General features: G+C 37.7%; 1 protein-coding gene across 2 annotated transcripts; it reads right to left on the reverse strand.

The window, feature by feature from the left end:
• Window positions 1–13987, reverse strand: boka (BCL2 family apoptosis regulator BOK a). 2 transcript variants are annotated; one of them, XM_053498815.1, is made up of 5 exons: window positions 13694–13987; window positions 13088–13371; window positions 11647–11775; window positions 8568–8731; window positions 1–1050 (listed from the first exon to the last, which is right to left on the reverse strand). In XM_053498815.1, exons 2-5 carry the CDS (start codon window positions 13311–13313, stop codon window positions 925–927), a joined length of 645 nt encoding a protein of 214 aa, XP_053354790.1. In that variant the 5' UTR covers window positions 13314–13371; window positions 13694–13987; the 3' UTR covers window positions 1–924. The 2 variants fall into 2 exon arrangements, with proteins under 2 accessions (XP_053354790.1, XP_053354789.1); XM_053498814.1 differs by having other exon boundaries at window positions 13088–13368; window positions 13694–13986.
• Window positions 13988–22028: the final 8041 nt, after the last annotated feature.

A 22028-nucleotide genomic window follows, 5' to 3' on the forward strand; every position in this document is an offset into this window, starting at 1 on the left:
TCCATTTACTACCATTTATTCTGCAGACAGTTAGTGTGGCTTGGAAATCCACACACAATAGCAATGCATTATTCTTCAAAAAGGAAAATTTAAATATATAAAACAGAAGAAAAAAAAGTTTATCATCAGTTGCAATTGAATAATGCAGTCAACGTTCATAAAGCAACTTTTATATTACAGCACAGGCAGAGTTATGATGACAAACAGAAACACCAGATACACCTTAGCCTTATTGGAAGCTTTGGACAAAGTGTTTTTTTAAGGTTTTTAGAGTGAACTGAAGGATTCAGATAGACAACGTTTTGTTCTGTTTGAAGTAGAAAAAAATGAAAAAGGCAGGGCTGTTTACTTCTTTTAGGCTTTTAAAGTCTTTCTGGTCAGCATAACTCAACTATTCAGGGGAAAAAAAACACCATGTTTTCTATCTTGCCAAAGTTGTTTCATCACACTAGATATATTTGTAGGTGTCATTTCAATAAAGTGTATAAAAACACACACACAAAAAAAAAAACAGTGCAGTCCACTAAAAACATGGATAAACTAACAAAAGCCCGTGTGTGATAGTGCACTTAAGACAGTATGGCTTAACGGAACACACTGCTGACACAAACTTTGCACTTCCTGTCTCTGATGGGGAAATATCCTGCAGTTTGTCTTCTCTGATATATGTCCATCAGATACACCATAAGTGCCGTGTGAGTATCATCACTCTCACCTCCCAGTTCACTTAAAGTCTCTCGATGCCAATCCATAAATACATCAAGGAACAGCTTGGAAACACACAAATATCCATTGAAGGCACAGTGCAACTTTGCTGCATGTGTAAACACATCAAGAGCAGTAACAGGTCAAAGCAGTGAAATGGCAGCTCTCTCCACAAAAGAAAAGAAAACAAAAAATGTTCATTGTCTCTCTGTTATGCCTTCACTTCTCCCTCAGCAGGTAAAAAACGATGGCCTTCAGGTAGTGTGCACACGTACAGGCTGCCGCCACCAGCCAGTGGGAATGGAAGCTAGGGTCCGTGTTCACGACACATTTTGTAATGTCAGCCTGTGAAAGAGGAACAAACAAAATGATGCATCAGTACAAACAGCAGCCGGTTGCATGAGTACACTGTAAGCCCTACTATAGACTAGTTTTAATATTTATTTAATGTGGAAAGGATGTTTGTAGTCCATGACCGCAGAACGTGCATGTGTGTGTGTGTGTGTGTGTTCGGCTTGAGGTTTTGTGAGAAACTCCTCACTCATTGTGACACCAACACACTAAATATTGCAATGTGCCTTATGTGTCTATAGTGCACCAGACATTCTCCATCATGCAAATTTGAATCTAACTACTCTTGACTTAAGATTCTCAGTTTAGGATTGACTTTACACGAGGATTTGCGACTGAACTCACATTTAGCTTGTGCAACCAGATGTGGTTTTACCATAAACGGTAACGTTCAGTCAAGCATGAAATTTACGCATTTCCACTAAGAGTATTTACCTTTTTTCATTTTGCACTGAACCTCTTAGAGCTGCTATTATTATTATTATTATTATTATTACACACTTCATTTAATATGCTCTATTTTAGTGCAATACTATTTGATGTACAAGTTAAAAATAATTTAGCAAATCAAACCAAAACTCTTGTGGTCAGTTGGTTGTTAATGTGGTTTCCAGGGTCTTTGTACAAGTTGCAGAAAAATGATGAACTATATGCTTAGTACATATACAATAAAAGTCAAAACTCCGGTCAAAAATCTGTTTCAGATTGGTGATGGATGTGATGTGGATTAGAGTTGTCTGCTATCTGGAATTGTGTTTGCGTTTTGATGCGTTGATGCAAATCTAAACACAAATAGTATGGCGCGTACATCAGATCTGAATCCGAAGAAGATTGAAAGAGGCCATGATGTTTAGTGGCACGTCAAGAAGGAAAAAAGCTTCCATATGCACAGAGAACCTTAAATATGGCTGAATGTAAAGAGAGGTGAGGTTTAATTATAAATTTATATTATAGAGGTTTATTCTCTATAGAAGTGATAACAAATCTATGTAAGAAGTTATGTGGAGTTTGAGGAGACTTGCACTTCTGATTATTCTGCTCTGGAGATATATCATAGCAACATAGTGCTGGGCTTTTAATGTGTGTTGATTATAGACTATACTGTATTGGTTATGGTCTATACTGCATTAATATATACTGACTTATTCCAGCCTGATCATGCATAATGCCGTACTACACATCAAATAAAAGAGTGGTTTGAGGTGGAGGACAGTCATGGCTATGAAATGGCCAGCACAGTCACATGGTGTTAATCTCATTGATAATTTGTGAAATTACTTGGGGAAGTCTGTAGTGAAACTTCATCCAACCTCTAGGAATAGCAGAGCTGAGTGCATACAGTCGGAAACAAATGGTTTGAGTGGGTCAACAAGGCTGGAGGAAAACCCGCAAACTCCTGATAAGCCACTGATAACCAATGCAGTTTTGGTATTTTTCTGCTTGCACACATTTTTCGTTGCAACAAAGAGAAGTTCAAGCAATTCTTTTTCATTGCCTGTGCGTATAATCCGCTGAATCACTTGTAAAGCAGAACCTCGCCTTCAAACGTCATGCCACACCTCCATTCCAAGTCTGATATTTGTGTGGGGTTACACTGAGAACAGTGTAAGAAACCAGACAAGCGAGTCTTTTTGCAATGCTGAAGTCAACCTGTTTGAGACCAGTGTGTGGGGGTTTATTTATGCTACAGTGACAGCAATAACTGTACACCTACACGTAAACACCTGACTAATCACACCCATATGTGCACTTTAAACATCCCATTCCAGATTTAGTCCCCATTTGCTGTTATAATAACTTATGATCCTCTGGGAAAACTTTGCACTAGATTTTGGATCAGGGCTGTTGGGATTTGCCCGTTCCGACGTCTGGACGAGGAGGCTTGGGACACAGTCAAAATTCCAATTCATCCCAAAGGTGTTCATTGAAGTTGAGGTCAGGCCTCTGTGCAGGCCATTCAAATTCTTCTAATTTACTGTTCTTTAATGACCTCTTTTGTGCACAGGAGCGATGTCATAATTGAACGGGTTTGGGCTAACGATGGAAGGTTTGGATCATTTTAGTGACTCGGTTCTTTGAATCTCGTTCATCACAATGAACAAATCTTCAGTTAATTTTGTTCTTTCGATCAGAAATAAAAAAATAACACGTTACATTTTTCGATAAACAGACCCTCCAACATGTCTACATACACAAATTTTGGGTATAGTTTTAATAATGAAAATTTTACAATGGACATATGATAAACAGACAGAGCAGCTCACCTCTCATGTCTTCCAGTCCGAATCATTCGTTCTTATATGCAGTTAGCGTCTATGAGAGTCACGTGAAAAAAGAACGAATGACTCGGATTAGAAGACTTATTAGAAGAACCGCTCAATTCCGTTTCGGTTTCCTGTGTAATGTGTTGCAAAGCATCTATGGGAGTAGAAACCAAACGAATCACTCTTCGAGATGACTCGTTCTTCTGAGTCACGTTAAAGACTAGTTCAAAAAGAATGAATCGTTCATGAACGACTCATCACTACTCTGGGCTAGGGGCCCTCAGGTTGATTGAGGAGAAATTGTAATGCTACAGCATACAAAGACATTCTAGACAATTGTGTGCTTTCAGCTTTGTTTAAACTGTATGGGGAAAAAACATTTCAATTACATGGTGTGTATTGTGCCTCCATTGGGGAAAAAAAACCTTTAGACTGTAACCACAGGTTTATATTAAAGCAGTCATTCGTATACTTCATCCTTTTTAGTAACAGCTCATTCACGTGGAAGGCTGACACACCACATAGCCAAAGCCTAAAAATAAAAACTAATGATAAAAAAGAAAAAAAGAAAAACAAAACAGGAATGTATAAGTAATTTATACAGCAGTGTTTTTTTTAAAGAGAAGGCTATTTAACATTGATGGAAAGAGTCACGTATTAGTGCTTGAAGCTTTTTTTTCATAAATAACATTTTTGTCTTATTAATTTCAGGAGAGAGAATTAAACTAGATAGTGGTTGAACACATGTTTATAAATGCTATAACACAAAGTGGTAAAAGGAATCAATTTGTGAACATTCCACAACATCAAATGTAACTAAATAGTTAAATTGTATGACCTCCTTCACTAATGAGGAAATAATTATTTTCTGTTTCATAAAAAGAATAAAACACAGGCTGCATTATTACCACATTCACCAATTCTGATTGTGAATTATTTACTAAATGTCTTTCTAAAAATTAATAGAAATCCCTAGCTATATGATTTTCCAGCCAAACCCAACACACGGTCATATTTCAACACACAATGTCACCAAGAGTTCAGGGTTTAAATGGCTAGGAAGTGACCGAGTCAGCCACTTCAAAGTCCCCTTCACATGAATTTGGAGCATTTGACCACGTTACACAAGCGATACGGAAAGGAGCACATATCTTTATCAGAGACAAATTTTCGCAGGAAAACAGCCTGACCTTCAATGTCAGGGAGAACCAAATGTGCAACGAGACGCATGAAATGGGAATGACTCGATAGTCGCTGTCTGTGCCAGCAGCCTAGCATGGGGTCGAAATTTCTCTTTTTGAAGTTGCACAACAATGGCTGTGTACACAACATTTTAGAGCGCCAGCATTAAACGACCTGATAATCCGACTGTGAAAATGACAACAGGACTCTAGATCCATTAAGCTCTACAAAAGATGAGATGAGCCAATAGGAGAGAAGGACATCATTAATTAAGGAAACCTTCATCATCATAATAAAACCCAGATCCTCATAAGTGAAGCAAAACATTCAGAAACACAGAAGCACGGCTACAATCCAGCATATTCACATTTCATAGATTTTATGTAAAGTAGTTCTGCCAGGGAAACGTCCTGTATGTTTTCATTCCATTTTAATGTCAGGACTATTCTTGTTTCGGGTTGGTTCAAAAATAGCAAGAACCAAATCCTGAGACTGAGCCATGTGCAGACACTCTACAGGAGGACACCTTGAAAAATGTAGATAATGACTTTGCCTGCAGCAGCTTTTTAGTATCACTTTTGACTCGTATGGAATTTAACTTTCAGTTTATGCTCATTGTTTTTTTTTCTAATCATTAAAAAATGATATTCAAACACTGGCATATTAGTCAGTCACTAACAAGTGCTTGCTACCTTAAAAACTGGCTGGACTGGAAGGACTTTGAGGAGATGAAGACATTGACATCACTAGCAGCACGCTAAAGCCTCAGGGGCATGCACAGCCTCAGTGAAAAGAGATTAATCAGAAGCATAAACATCAACATGTAGAGACAGCGCCTGTTCATAGATATGCTTAGCTGGGTGTGTCTTCCTAATCATCTAATAACTCTAAACACTGCATTCAGATACTACATTTGCATGAAAAATATTGGCAAAATACTGTCTCTTTATTTATTATTAGCCCCATTATAGCAACATACGCTATATAAAATTCAGCTATAAGATCAGAGGCACAATACAATAACAATGCAAAACTGAACATTCCTGCTTTTGCAGCAGTGAAAGCTGAAATGAACACAAGGGCCAGGAACTAACAGACAATATGGCTTACATAATGTGATGAAACTTGGCTCTTTTCAGTCTATACACTTTACTCATCTTAAATGACAAACAAGGGCGAAAAAATGTTTGGTTGAATCTATTTCTAATTAATAGAAGTTTATTTTTATTTGAGGTTTTAAATTCTCGAACAGAAGAAAGAAAAATTATGGCCATTGTTTTAACATCTAACTCTATTAAAACTGAAAGCAGCTGCTCAAAATCATACTGAAGTAAACACCTAATGGTATTCAAGCCTTTAAAAAAAAGAAACTAAATTGATTTAACTAAAATCAGAAGTTCTTTGTTTTTAAACACGCTTGCGAAATCATAAATAATTCTAGAAATCAAGACGTAAAAATAAACAGTTAAGATTAAAGGCAGATTGCTGTCCCATCTTTTTCTACATTCCAGAGAAGTTTGCCGGAGAAGAGTTATTCAAATTAAACAAAATCCCAACACATCACCCTCGCTCGATTGAAGTTGTTCAAGTTGATATTTGAATACGCCCCACGATGTCATGGTGGATAGTTTTGCTGCATCACAGCCCATGGTCTGTTCTAAAGATTAGTTGATAAACATTAGGGCATGGTCCTTCTGATGATAGGGTTGTGATTTAAAATCCCAGCACCACCATGCTGCCACAGCTGGGCCCTTGAGCAAGACCAATAACTTTTAATTGCTCACTCAGATTTCTCAATTGTAATAATAGCCTCAGTGAAATAAAGTAAATATTCTTTCTCTGTCCATGTGGGTTTCCTCCAGGTTCTCCAGTTTTTCCCTCGTCTACTAAGCTAAAAGCTTAACTAATAGAGCAAAAAATGCTTATTAGTCCATAGGTAAAAAAAAACATGTACTGGCAAACAAAGATGCATTCCTGACTTGCATGGTAGGCTGCAGTTCCCCCTGCTTCACCATGACCAAGATAAAGTGCTTAATAAAGAATGAATGAATGAATGAATGTCTTTTTTTCTATTAAAATACTTACAGTACAAGCAAGTAAGACAAAAACAGCGAATAATTTGATGGCATAAATAAAAATGTTTTTTTTAAGTAAAAAAAATAAAATACAAACATCAGCTAGTTACACCCAAGTTAAAAATGAGATGGTATTTAATTATAATGAAGTACAATTACTGAAGTACTATCCACTAACAATGTATCATTCCTAGTGACCACCAAAAAAAAAAGAAAAGTATACATTTAGACGAAACAACCTAACAGTAGTACAGAGCACTACATGGTAAGATCAGTGAGCTAGGATCAAAAGTTGAGTGTTCGGCCCAGTGTGCAATAAATTATTTGCATAAAGGTTAGTGGATGTTTGCACAGAGCTACAGGTTGCTTAACTCTTTTATTCACACAATGGAGTTTCTCAGTGCTGTATACAAGCCTAATCCATATGTCTGCGCTTTATGGATTATCATATAGAAAATTATGTTGAACCAATGCAAGCCAACAAACACAACTTTGATTTATCTATTTAAAAAAATATCTCACATTGAGCTGCAGATCTAACTCAACCAAACATACTGTCCATAGAAAAAAATGGCCATAAATGATAAAGCGCATTCAAAACTTATTTTTTGTTTCCTTTCCACAGACTAACACACAGTTTATACATTATGTCCCACTGCTAACTGCAACTATTTAATCCTTTTATGTGCAATACTGTCTGGCTCTTATGAAACAAGAAAAATGGCAGCTTCACAGCAGGAAGATTGTTATGTCTCAGCGATCAATATTAAAACCAGACATTCAGTATTTTTATAAGTACGCCTTGTAACACTGGCATACATTGCCTTTGTTTAATTTCATTTGTTTAGCTTACATTTTACAGCTGTGCTCTCTCTCTTTCTTCTACTCAAAGAGACCACCATGGTGACTCTCAAATAAAATATCAAGCACTTTATAAACTCCTTCATGCTTTCATTTTTGCTCTCTGTACCACAGAGATGTAGCAGACAGAAGTAAGGCACAAAATAAGTAAATAACCTGATAGAACTTTAAACAGAATGCTTGGTACAATGGTTGGCATTGTTGTAAACATAAATGTAATCTGCAGCAGTCACTAGCAATTTACTCTGATGAAACCATGCAGTGCATTTCAGCCCCATAAACAGCGCTACCAACTGGTTGCCTTCGGTCTCATGCCCCTACTCCACCTCTCTCACGGTGGTTTCTGACAGTTAACAACACAAGTGTGCCAACCAACAGCATTACTTACAGGGTTATTTCATCTACAATCTTTTCAAATCAACTCATGGTGGAATACATTATAACTGGGGCTACTAGGCTTATGATCAGAAGATTGTGAGTTCTAATCCCAGAATCACTGCCAAGTAATTCTGTCCACAACAGACAAATTAGGCCAAAAACTCAAATTTTCTTAATATTGGTCAACTAAATAAAGAAATGAAATCATTTGCTAATTAAATGCAGGTACAAGAACAATACGTTGTTACTATAGACTGGTAACATATAAGACAAAGCACAATAATATTAACCTGAGATTAGTCTTGCAGCTAACATTACTGTTCTAGATGTACCTTCTGACCAATCAGAATCGAAAATTCAACTATTCTGAAATTTTCTGACTATAATGTAATCGCAGCTATTATAAGATAGTTGAAATTAAACTGAAAACAACTTCATGCTTCAAGCAACATCATCATATAAAATTACAACCTTATTGTAACTAGTAGTTGATAAGATTATGAGAAATACAGCCGTTGTGTACTTTTTAATCCTCAAGTATTTTTTTGCCCAATTTGTTCCTTGTTAAACGTCCCATTTTAATATTGTTCTGTAACAATGCTGTATTCAGGTGTCTATACAAACAAATTAGCAATTATTAATTGTAAAAGATATTACTCTAAGATTAATTTATCAGGACAATGCCTAAAATAAGCATTATTTTAAATTTTGACATGTTGCCCTAGCAAGTGTTACTGTGGCGATTTCTTACCCAGCCTCCTCTCCTCTTTAACCAGGCCACCAGGCTCTTGCGGACAAACTCGCCCATGCAGTCTACAATGGTGTGAACCATGGCTGGGTAGCCATGTCGAACGCAGTCTACTGCCAATGCTCCGGCTACTGCATATAGAGACACCACCTTACCCCACGTCACCCCTGCAGAAACAGAAAGAGAAGATACAGGGAGAAGGTTATGCAACTGATGCACATCTCACATAATCGCAATATTAAATTAAATGTTAATTACATTACAGTGTTTTCAAAATGAACTGATATCAAAAACAATAAAAGTACTAATTCCCAAGCTTAGATTCAAGAGGTATGTACGTGTGTGTGCATAAAGACCAAGATGTACATGACAATGCCACTGCCAGGCAACTCATCTTCTAAAACACCACATGGCAGAAGGGAAGAGGAGGTGTGTGTGAGCGTGATTGTTATATAACAGTCAGGGGAGCTGTCGAGTGGTCAGGAACAGAGTAACCGTTTCCTCCTAAAAAAATTCCAAAAAAAATCCACTGCCTCCCCATGACACATGGCTCCATTTTAAACCCAGTGACAGCCAAATGCATCAAAGCAAACAGGCTTTTACTTAGCAAAGCTTTTATCCTGAAGCACTCACTGTGGTTTAAATTCCAAACAGCATTTGTCTACATTAACAGGGGATAAATGTGAACCTTTCACCGTGTAAATAAACTACTCTTCCTTATCTTAATAGTGATCATAGGGGTGAACATGATTTAGTACCTATAATGCTTCTTAGACCAGATTATGCTGTTTATAGTACATCACGTCCTAATAAAACTGTTAGATCGTTTCTTGTTCTACCACATATTACACATTATTAAACAAGGAAACCTATACACACACACACACATTTATATTTATCTATCTATCTATCTATCTATCTATCTATATATATATATATATACCCTTAAATATGTTGAGCTGTTTAAAATCCTTACTTGCTTACTAGATATTTAAAAATCGTTCAATTGCTGTGTAAAATTAGTCTTTATTAGAAAGGCTAAACAAACCTCAAACTGGGAATATGAATATCCAGACCTTGTGAAATTCCAATATATTACTTTAGATTATAAAAATATATGTCCAGAGAGAGGAAGCAGGAGCAGGCAGATAATGTGTCACTGTGTTAACATCCAGGCCTGGGCTGAGTGATAAACATTCTGGTTTGAAGTTTTGGCCAACCAGAAAACACCCACGTTTTCCTCCCTCTCAAGTGAGCATGAAAATCGCTTAGGCCTGATAAGGAAGTCAATAAATAGACTTAACTGCCTGTATAAGAAATGTACAATAGGGAAACCAGTTCCATTATGGAAGAAACCCAAGCCCTCACATAATCCACACACACCCCTTTGACCTGTTAGTCTCACTGTGATCGGTGACCTACTCGCTTTACGTCAAAAGGTCACTCTTAAAACGTACAAATCACTTCTCCTTTCCTGACACCTGTGCTCTAAGCGTGAAAGGTCTGTGAAACAAGACTCTTGTTTTACTGCCTGAAAATGCAATCATCCACATCCAGTACAAAAGAAAAGTTGTTCTCGATGTGTACAAGCACAGACACATTGAGGAGGTTAGGATTATGTGTCACACCTACAGAAAAAGCCAGCAAGTGTCTGACTCATTGTTACAGCTCATGAAGATAAATAACGACTAAAGTAGGAGTTTGCGAGTTTTTTATTGACATTTATTGCTCTCTGTTCTGTCTTTGGATGGATACTGTGAAATGTGGAATATCTAAACAGACCTACACAGCACTGTGCCAAAGAACGAACATTCATTTCCCTGAAAATTATACACAGACGTGTTAAAGTAGAATGGTCATGAAAGACAGGATGATATTCAGCAGTGAACCATTTTTCAGATAAAAGATGAAGACAGAGGATCATAAGGCTTATAAGAAAAGGGTGATTGTGCCAAATGTTGGACACTAACTTGAGAAGATGCAAGGAAAATCCATACAGACAATACTTACTATACTTTACATACAATCCAAACTAATAACAACTGGAAATTAAGCGACTATCATGCATGCTTTATAAACGGTGTAAAACCATTTATGAAAAAAAAAAAAAAATAGAGAAGGCTCTATTCTTCCAAAAATAGTCTATGGTTTAGCTGTTCCAATTCTCTACTTTAAAAGGATGAAAATGGGATCTCAGGTTTACATATCCTCTAAATGGTTTAAGCCTGAAAGAATGAGCAAAAGCCATGGAGACATTCTTCTCCAAATTCTACACAGACTGGAAACTTGCAGAGCACAGAGGAAAATTGGACTTTTCCCCCTCTCTTCTCTCTCTTCTCACTCTGAACACAGACATTGTTTATACTGAAAGATCTGATTGTGTTCTCTAGAAAAGTGCACCACTGTCAGTGTATGTGTATATAAACGTTAAAAAAGACTCCATTTTCAGCTGCTCTCAAAAAAAAAAAAAAAAAAAAAAAGAGCAAAGCTTAACTCCACAGATAACCCAGCTTTAGTCAAACTAGGATTGCATGTTTCATATTAATTTGTGGTCTTCGCTGTCAAAATGCAGGCTGCATATTGGATTTCTTCTGAATATTTCCATTACTTTGGCCAGAGAAGCTGAATACAACACAACAGCTCTGGAGTTCTCCTACATTATAATGTGGTAGTGGTAGTGATCAGGCAAGGGCAAAAACATTAAAAACCCACACAGCTTCTTTCTTTACAATAAATAAAAGATCAGTAATCAAATAAGAAATACAGTATATGAGGTCATCCTGTCACAGTAAAGATAATGTCATAAGAATTGAAAACATTTACAGTGCTGTGAAATATACCGACATAGAAATTACATAATTTGTTTTTACTAAATGTTAACGGTTTCCTGAACAAGTTCCTCTGTTCCTCCCTGTGACTGAGTGATTAGATTTAATGATGTCTTCTATAACACTATTTGCAAACATATAAGACACACACACAAAAAGATGCTGGATTGTCATGTTATAATATTGTATTCATACAGTATCTTCCCACTCAACCCATGGATTAGATTCACTCATAAAGGACTAGTATGACCAACCTGTGGAGAAAATTTCGGCGGCTACAGCCAGAAAGGCATCAGAAACAACACCTTCTGAAGCCACGGTGATATTCAGTTGTTTTGCCACATTGCGGTACACATGAGGTCGCAAGTATTCGAGCTCATCACCTAGGAAACAGAACAACAGTGAAGCAGTGGATTAATGTAGCATCATGCCATGAATCTATGTGGGTATTCAGTATGGAGGTCTGTGTGTGTTTTTACACTCAACAAGATGAATGATAGCAACTGCACAACACTGCTGCCAGATCTATGCATTCGGAAAGATTAATGAGTCTATGTTAATAAATGCAGAGTTAATATTTTAAATACCATGACTATATATGGAGTATCAAAATCAGCCTCACTTATAAATCACTACAGATGAAAGGATCTGACAAATGCATACATAACTGTAACTCTTCCATCTGTTTGCATGGTGTTTCAACTGTATAAAAGTTTCATTAATGATACCTAACATCACCTTAAGACAATAGACCTGATCACTGTACCTATTCAGGTTTACTTAAACAGCGACAGGCTTCCATTTTACAGACATGTTTAAATCCATCCTGAGCTGAAAGGGTTAAGCAGGGTAACCCGTGGGCGGGAATCTCCAGCTCTTCCCCAGCCAAATCAGATCTGCTCTTCGATAAAAGCATATTTTACTTGCCTTCTCCCTGCAGAGTACTTAGAGGAAACCCAGACAAATACATCAAGCCCAATTAAACGAGTTGTGTTGTTTATTTTTGGGAACATACTGATCAGTCCTGAGCACAGACAGCAGACTCGTATGTCATGTGACATGCATGGGCTTGCAGTGTCTACAGTTCTTGCCTGTGAAAGAATGATTTAGCTAAATGTTATACGGGAACATCTGCTATACAAATGGACATACAAGGTTGTCACAAGACAACCCAGAAATAAGTCTCTAAACAGTTCATATCCTTAGATGGGTGAGGCCTTAGAGACCATTGTAAAATGCCTTGTAAGGGTTTACGAAATGAAGTGTTAAGGAAAGTCGAAGAGGGCAAAGGAGAAGATGAATGCTGGGGTAGTGACTGCAATTGCACAATCCTATCTGAGCGTGGATCTCAAATGCATTTCCATAACAGCAACAAAGATAATAACAGCAGGTTCAAACAGAGTCCTCTGCCTAATCACACCTAGTTAAACACACTTAACCTGCCAGACTTACAAAGTATTTTTCATCGCAAACAATAACAACACACCACCAGCTTTGTGGTGCCTACTACTGAGTGTGACCGGCGGTCCAGATATTATTAAAACAACCCAAACAAGCAGCCTTATTAAAGATCATTATTAAATCCTCAGTTGAAACATTTCTGGTCCCTATCAGATTATTTCATTAACCATAACGTTAAACAAAACAACGCTGTGGTAATTTTCTTCAAAGGAAATGGATGGTTGAACGTTTTACCTAACCAAAGCAGAACAGTAGACACTTCTCCAAGGGTTCCTGGTGTTGATCCGAGCTCAGATTTGGTCCAACCGATCCCAGCCCGGTTGAGCCTCGAGTGAATGTAGTCCCGACACAACATTTTCGACTGGGACACAAGTTCTTTGTCTGTAGGGGAGCGCTCAAAAACTTCCATGACTTCTGCTGCAAAGACTGAAGAGCGACGGAGCACCTCCATGCCCTTCATCAGCGGCCTGTGTGTGGGAGCACCTTTTCTCCTCTGCTGTTGCGGAGAAGAAAACCTGCTTTATGAGAAGAGGTGGGCTGTTAAGCGGAATGCCTTCGTATCTCATGATGTACCATCTAGATTAGATTATGATGAAGATAACTGTTCGGTTGGTATCTCCTGTATCAGTAGGTCACAATATGAAATTTAATTATTTTTCCCTAGATCAGTTCATAGACAGGATCTCAGGTTCTCTCTAGTCTCTAGATCAGATCACAGTATCTTGTGTAGGCTACAGAGATCCTTATATATGTTCAAATCATGTTATTTCAGCATGATGTAGCTGAAATGACTCCCAAGCTTATATGCAATTTGTGTTATAAAGGATGGAAACAGCTTACCTGTGTGTTTCAGTAATGACACTGACAGCCGCTGGTGACTGCAGCTCTCCTCCTCACCACTGCTGCTGATTTCGAAACGCAGTCCAGAGTCTGATTTTTTTCTTCTACGGAAAGTTACAGCTGTTGTTTAAAAAAAAAAAAACTTATGACCGAACAGTAAACGTGTTATTTAAGCCATTTTCGCGTTGGCCAGACTGGTTCGAGTGTAGTTCTCCACTGTGAGCTCGGACTCGGAGAGAGCTTCAGAGATACAGCGGATCCGAGAAGAACTTTCCTTCTATGGCCAATCCCCAGTGCCAAAGGGGAGGGTCTGAGCACAAGGCGGGATACAAACCAACCCCTCAGTCGAATTCTGAAATTTCACCCGGTTTGTTTTGTCATGTGGCCACCTGCTTCAATTGTTAATAAAAAAAAAAATACCAGGTTGACCGCCCACTCAGTGCTATAATATCCGCAATGCAATGAGTCTTCCATCTATAATCTGGATATATAAATTTTATATTGTCTCTCCAAATAACACGCTGTGGTTTTTTTTTAATTATTATATAACGTTGTGTTTTTTGTGTATTTATTCAGAAAGCGCCCGGTAATTTTTACGTCTGTGTTAGCGGAACTATGTTTACTTGTTCCCGTTTTCAGACGGACAAATATTAAATCGTGTGTTCTTTTTTTTCTCTCTGTGTGTGTGTTTGTTTGTTTAGCAAACTTTCCTCCCCAGTCGCACTCCCCAAACTCACAGAAAATATTCATAACAAAATAATCTATAGCAGTTTTGTTTTGCAGTGTTTCAATGTTTATGTTTTTTTTATTTTTAAATAAAATATGTTTTTAGTATTCCATCACAAGAAAGACTGGCAATGACATTCAATTTTGGGTTCAGTAATATGTTACTCAAAAAACACAAGTATATATGTGTCTAAGGGGAAATATGATGAACATATTTTAAATTAATGTCAGTAATTACAGCATAATCTGTTCTATATTTTCTGAAATATTATTAGTCAGAGTACAGAGGCGGGGGCATAGTGGTGTAGTGGTTAGCACTATCGCCTTGCACCTATCCAGGCTCGATTCCCGTCTCTGTGTGCATGGAGTTTGCATGTTCTCCCCGGTTTCCTCCCACAGTCCAAAGATATGCAGGTTAGGCTAATTGGTATTCCCAAATTGCCCGTGGTGTATGTGTGTGTGCCCTGCGATGGATTGGCACCCTGTCCAGGGTGTACCCCGCCTCGTGCCCTAAGCCTCCTGGGATAGGCTCCAGGTCCCTGTGACCCTAAATACAGGATAAAGCGGTATAGAAGATGAGTGAGTGAGTACAGAGGCGTAGTGGTTAGCACTGGCTTGTGCGTGGTGTTTGCATGCTCTCGCAGTGGGTTTCCTCCAGGTACTCCAGTTTCCTCCCACAGTCAAAGACGTTAAGGTTAATGACATTCCCAAATTGCCTGTAGTGTTTGTGTGTGCGATGGATTGGCATCCTGTCCAGGGAGTACCCTGTCTTGTGTCCAGTCTTCTGGGATAACCTGCAGGTCCACATGACCCTGTAATAGGTAAGTGGTATAAAAAATCAATGAATTAGTAGTTAGTTGCTATAGCTTTTACCTGAGTGGGAGAATGCGGCTTGTTGTTCATAAAAAAGATCTTTCACAAACGTGTCAGCTCTTTTGAGGTTAAATACTGAAATACAGTAAGTCCTCGGGTCAGCTGACCTCGTTTAAAGAGAGCCCAGGAAAACCTCAAGGGAAGCCAATGCTACATGTTGTTTATTGCATGCTTGAACTGAAGCTATTTTGTTTCAGAGCTGTTTCACACCATAAACTCTGTCTCATTAAGGATTTTCGGAAATTAGGATTATTCATTATCAGGGCAGCTTTACAGGGCAGCCATTTTATACCATTGTGTAGCCAGACTGATTTGTTGAAACCAGCAAGGCCGACTCATTTTTCCCACACACACACATACAATATACCATACTTTGGATATTTTATACTTCCACTGAAACACTGTAAATATTGTGTATAATTGTAAATATTGGTATCTGGAGCACTGCAGTGTCTATTTTTTGTACAATACACATGAGCTACTTCCACGATTTGTTTACATTTACGGATGTTACTGTACTGCCTTAATACGGTCAGGAATACCTGTATCCATGTATCGCCTGTGTACACCCCTTCATGGAAATGCCATTTCCTGATGGTAGCAGCCCCTTTCATTTTCTTTCACTACAAAAATAGATGTGAATGGTTTGAGGGACACAACAGCGAGTTTGAGGTGTTGACTTGCCCTCCAAATTCTCAAGATCTGAATCCAATTGAGCATCTGTGGGATGTGCTGGAAAAGCAAGTCTGATCCTTGGAGGCTCTACCTCGCAACTTACAGGACTTTGCTAGATCTAGTGGAGCCCATGCCCCCATGGTCTTTGCTACGTGTTAGAACATCAACAATGCACGTGGTTTTCAATGCCCTTGGTTTTGTGTCAGACAGAGAACATTTATTCATCAACATTTTACTTCATAAATCCATTTCCATTTACTGGTAGTAGAGTAGTGATTGCGATGTATTTTCTCTGCTTGCTACAGATGCCCCTCAAGTAAAATGCAGTAGGTCCCAAAAGCCAACCCTTCCTCTTTAGCCACATCTGTTATATCTTTACATTTAGATTGGTTGTATCTTGGGAAACAAAAATATGGCTTCACAGTATTTAATTATGCCCAACTGGATTAAGAGTATAAAATATTATAGTTATGGTTATATATAATCTGTTTAAGTTAGTGAGGTTTTTAACATCTTGAAAGCTAGTTTATTGGTGCAGTCCATCATTTTCTCTCAAGCTCAGTACTACATTATTAAAGTGTCTTTAATATACGTCACTGACTGAAGCAGAGAGTGACTAGTAAATTATCTACATCCTTATAACTTTCACTAGACATAACATATGGCAGCATGTTGTGAACTTTATTTAAATTCAAATGTTAATTAAAAATTCTAATTCAATTGCATATAAAAAATTACTTAATGGAAAGACTTCATAGAAAAACAGGAGCCTAACTGTCTGCACATGAATTTAACGGATTGAAATATTTATTTCTTGCCGCGTGACAAAGAAAGACATCCCTGTCTGGCCACTTCTTCAGAAATCCTTAGGAGGATCTGTTTTGACATGCTTTATATTTAACGGCACAGAAACCAGGCGAAACAACTCACATACTCATGTCTAACACATAAACACAAATGTTGTTTATACAAATCAACATACAGTGTTTTTTTTTTTTTAATAAATCATAGTGAGAAAATATCATGAAACAATGGCAAGACCAAAGTAGGAACAGAAATGAACAGAAAGTAAAAAAGCAAGAGCTCGTTTGCCAAAATTGCTAGTGTGATAACAGAAACTAAACAGATGAATGCATCAGTTCCTCTTTGTTGACCACATGTGTTCAGGCTGTTCGAAAAATGAACGTGTATGAGGAAGCACTCAGTGTGGTCTGATAAATTTGTAATGATTGATGATATGCAGAAACACATTGATGGCCTATGGTTATTTCCCTAATAGATAGCACCAGGGGTGGTTTCAGGTCAATACAGGTGACAAATCCATATAGAAATGAAAGCACATGTTTCAGAAGTAATTATGTGGAAAATGACTTAGTAATAGGTGTGCTTTGGTTTGTATTGTAATTGGCTACAAGCCTAAACGCCACAGCATTCTGCTTGACTAAAAACATTTTCTTAGACTGATTCCAGGTTAAAGGTTGGATAAGTATTTTGGTTACCTGAAAAACAGTTGTAATTTACAGGCTACTAACGAAACTTTACCTACAACTTCATGTTGATGTGATTATCAAGAAAAAAGCACATAATGGTATCATATCTTTACAAAAAATTTTAACTATAATAAAAATACAATGTGTTAGTGAAGAGTTCAACAGTTACTTGATGCATAAATAAAACTGACAATCTTTATTAGCTTCCATCTTAGTTTCTGGTTCAGTTTCATCATATCCTTCTTTAAATGTCAGAAATTGTTGCAAAATATGTTTAAGGGCAAATTTAAATTCAAATTTTATTTGTCACATACACAAACATACACAGTACAAAATGTAGTGAAATGCATTATACCACTGCCATTGACCCTAAAAGAGAATTAAAGTTTACAAATAAGAAATAAATATAAATAAAAGAATACGATAGAAATTAAATAAAAAAAATAAATTAAACTAGGAAGAAATAGAACTAAAAATTAAAATAGAAATGTGCTAGGAAAAATAGAACTAAAAATAAAAATAGAAATAGAAATGGGCAGGTGATAGACACATTCTTTAACCTAATGATTTAAATCCCATGTGTCAGACAAAGCAAAACAATGAAATGTCCAGACTGTGGAGTCATTCCTTTTTTCTCCAACACCAAGGAAGTATGCTCATTCATAAATTCACATGAAATAAAATTAATAAAGGCAATAAACATAGACAGTCTCATTGATTTGATTTAAAAGACATCAACTTATAGTAAAAGAAGAAAAAGGAAAAAAAAAGAAGAAGAAGACTCTTTTTTTCTTCATGAACCCACTTTGTCAGGTCTTGCCTGAGGAATACTTTCAAGTTTGTTTGGCTGTTTGTAATATTTACAGTCCCAGCTGCAGCATGTTCAGTGTTGACTAATTCCACAGTCTGAACTATTTTTCAGACTGAAATAAAAGAGAATTTTGCAATATCTTTATTAAAGGTAAATTTAAAAGATATTTTTTTCTTGCATATAGACTTACTTTGTAATACAAAAAAATTCACATGTAGTGAAACTTCACATGTGTTTGCATAGCAAGAGACCAAATCAGCATTACGTCACGGCTAAGTTGGCCTAGCTGGTAGATATTAACAGCTTTGACTAATGTAACCTCAGGGATACAGTAACACTGTTCTAAATGAAATTACACAACAATAAGGTAAAAGAAAATACCAAACTATTATTGATCAGTTTAATCAAGTATTTTCTCTGGTTTCCTCCAACCCCCCAGAAGCATGGCAGAAGGTGAACAAAGTGAAATTCCTCTATTTGCAATTCTTCTATGTATGTATATGCATGGTACCCTATATTAGCCTGGCATCCAATCTCGGTTGTTCCCAGGACAGGGGTCCAGATTGTGTCTCTTATTAGGATAAAGCAGAAAAAGTGTGTGTCCTTTGAACCTTAATCACATCATTATTAACATGACTAGCTGTCACTTTAGCAAAACAAATGGCAGAGACACAGACCTTGCTAAAACTCCATTGTTTAATTTGCATGTAGTGACTTGCCTTAACTTTAGCAAGAAGGTTCCAGGGAATGATCAAGATATATTAGATTATTAGATATATCATGCTTTGTGGCTTTGTTTAAGGTTAATAAATCTAACAAAGTGAACACTTCCAAAGAATCCTTAAAAAACAAGCTCTGTACAGTACTGTACTTAGATACATCTCTGGATGCGCTGGGACACATCATCAGTGATGTTTCCTGAGATCATCGGGAGTTTCGGGTCTCACAACATCAGACACCCTCTCTCAGGTGACCCAGCTGGGGTTGATCACTCCTCAACTTGTGTCCCAGCAGCACTGGCTCACTTTGCAGACCTCTTGATCCAAATCCACCTTGAGGCTCTTTCTGCGGCTTCTGTGTTGGAATTAATGGCTCTCCTCTTTGCAGCTCCTGTGATTCCGAGCCTGGCAAAGATCTTACACATGAAGGAAGCGGCAAAGCTTCTGCACCCTACTTCTATGGGCTCACAGCAAGCCTTCCAGCCCTTCCTTTGGCAGTCCTCAATGAGCTCCTGGTACTTAAGTCGCTTACGCTCATTTGCCTCTTCCATGCGGTCCTCCCATGGGACTGTCAGTTGCAACAAAAGGACTTGCTTGGACGATGCAGATGTTAAAATCATATCGGGTCTCAACAAGGTTTGTTCGTTGCAAATTCCGGGAACTTGAGCTGCCTGCCCAGGTCAACCCGCAGCTCCCAGTCTGCTGCCAATGAAAGGAGGCCGGTTGATTTTTGTTTTACTTGCGGCTGCTCACCAGCCCTTACGAAGGCAGTTCTTCTCTGGCTCACAACATATTTGTTATTGCCCACTGTCTGTGAAATGGTCTCTGCTATACACTTCAGGACCTGATCGTGTCGCCAATGGTATCGGCCCTCTCCAAGGGCAGATGGGAAGCTACTCAGAATATGCTTCAGGGACCCTCGTCCAGGACAGAGTGGACACGTTGGAACTTTACTCTTGCCCCAAACATGCAGGTTGGTTGGGCTGGGGAGCACGTCGTAAACAGCTTGGACCAGGAACTTAATACACTGTGGCTCAGCCTTCCAGATGTCGTGCCTGGTGATCTTCCTCTCCAGTGCTCCTTTCCACCTCGTCCATGCCCCTTTCTGCCGCATGCTCACTGCCTTGCTGGTCCTCACCTCCTCGACACCTGCTCGGACTTCCTCTAGGACAAGTCTCGTCTCGCCTTGCCCTGAGCCTTGTTGTACTGTGGCTTTGGGATTGCTCCCAGTCCTGTTCGCCCTGTTGCCACTGTGCCCACAAGTGCCTTGTGTCTCAGCCGAGACTTCAGTCCCTCTTGTGCTGTCCACTTACTTCCCGTTCGCGCTTCAATACCTGCTGCTGTTACTCTAGAATCTCCAGAACCTCGGTAGACTAAGGCCTCCCTTATACGAGAAACCCTGAACTCCTCCTCCAGGCTGCTGATAGGAAGCTGAAGCTTATTACTCCTGCCATATAGTGCTACACTCGTTAGACTGCGAGGCAGGCCAAGCCATCTTCGGAGATGGCAGCTGATCTTCCTCTCCAGGGATTTTACTGTAGACATCGACACTTCCTACACCAACAGCGGCCAAAGAATCCATGGCAAGATGCCATGCTGGTATATCCATGTCTTAAATCTGCCAGGTAAACCAGACCAGTCTTACTGGTGCCTTGACAGAAGTTTACTTTTTTGGGGGGAAAAGTTCACGGCAAAGCCATGGTCATAATGTTTGCTTTACATCTTAAATGCTGGCCTCCCAGGAACGACTTTAATATTCCTAACATGTGGAAATGACTTGAAAGTCAGGTTTTTGTAATTCTGAGTTATCCTGCAAGTTATGAATGTTAACAGAAACAGCTGCCATGGGCTCCAAGCCACCTTGGCTGTGTTCATATGGCTTTCTTTAAAACATTTGCACTATTTACCATTCTTTTCTGTGAGTCTTATCAGTCTACCTCAATTGCAGATGAAAATGCACAAATGACTTAAATGCATGTAAAATAGACATAAATATGAAATTGACTCTTTGAAAAACTTAAAAATAAAAATTTAATCTATGACTGCTAAAAACGAAGAATAATTGAAAATACTTAAATTCAGATGTTTAGTTTTTAATCTGATATATATTTCGATAGTCTAAATATAAATTAATTTGTGTTTCATTTGTGCTTATTATTAAGAATTCACAAGCTTTTATGATTTGAATCTCTAATTGAGTCTTTTTGGCACAATACTGCCCCCATGAGGAAAAAAACGAAATAAACATGCAGCAATAAAACAACTTAAACTTTAGACATACAATAATTACATCTCTGCTACAGTAAAAATGGGTTTGCCATACAATCAGAATAATGTCTATAGAGGGAATACCAGCTTGGACTTTTTTTCCCTGTTTTTTAATGAATCAGGATTTTAGAAAACTGATCAGTTAATATTTTGACTACTTAATACAACAACAATACTACTACTACTACTACTACTACTAATAATAATAATCATGATAATAATTAATAAAAAAAACATGTTATTATTAATATTAATGATATATGCTATTTGGTAATCTGCTAAATATTATATGCTAAAGACATTTATTATTTCATATTCATGGTTATCAACAGCTGTGTAGATTATTATTATTACTAAAACTGTTGCTACTAGCGTTGCTGATAGATTCTATTTATTTATATGCTAGATATTATATACTAAAGGAGTTTATTATTTCGTATTCATGTTATCAACAGGTGTTATTATTATTATTATTATTATTCATTACTACTACGACTTCTACTACTACTAATAATAATAGTAATAATTATTATTACTTCTACTAATAATTATTATTACTTAAAACTGACGTTACAAGCGGTAATGATATATGCTATTTATTTATAGGATAGATATTGTACACTAGAGGCATTTATTGTTTTATATTTACAATGATTAATGTGTATTATTATTAGCATTAGCATTAGCATGATTATTCTTGAAAATACCTCACACATACTACTATACCCTTAAGTACAATGTATTACAATTGAGTTTCACGCGCATGCGCAGTG

The sequence above is a fragment of the Clarias gariepinus genome, chromosome 6 (assembly GCF_024256425.1).
Source record: "Clarias gariepinus isolate MV-2021 ecotype Netherlands chromosome 6, CGAR_prim_01v2, whole genome shotgun sequence".
In the NCBI taxonomy this organism is placed as follows: Eukaryota; Metazoa; Chordata; class Actinopteri; order Siluriformes; family Clariidae; genus Clarias; species Clarias gariepinus.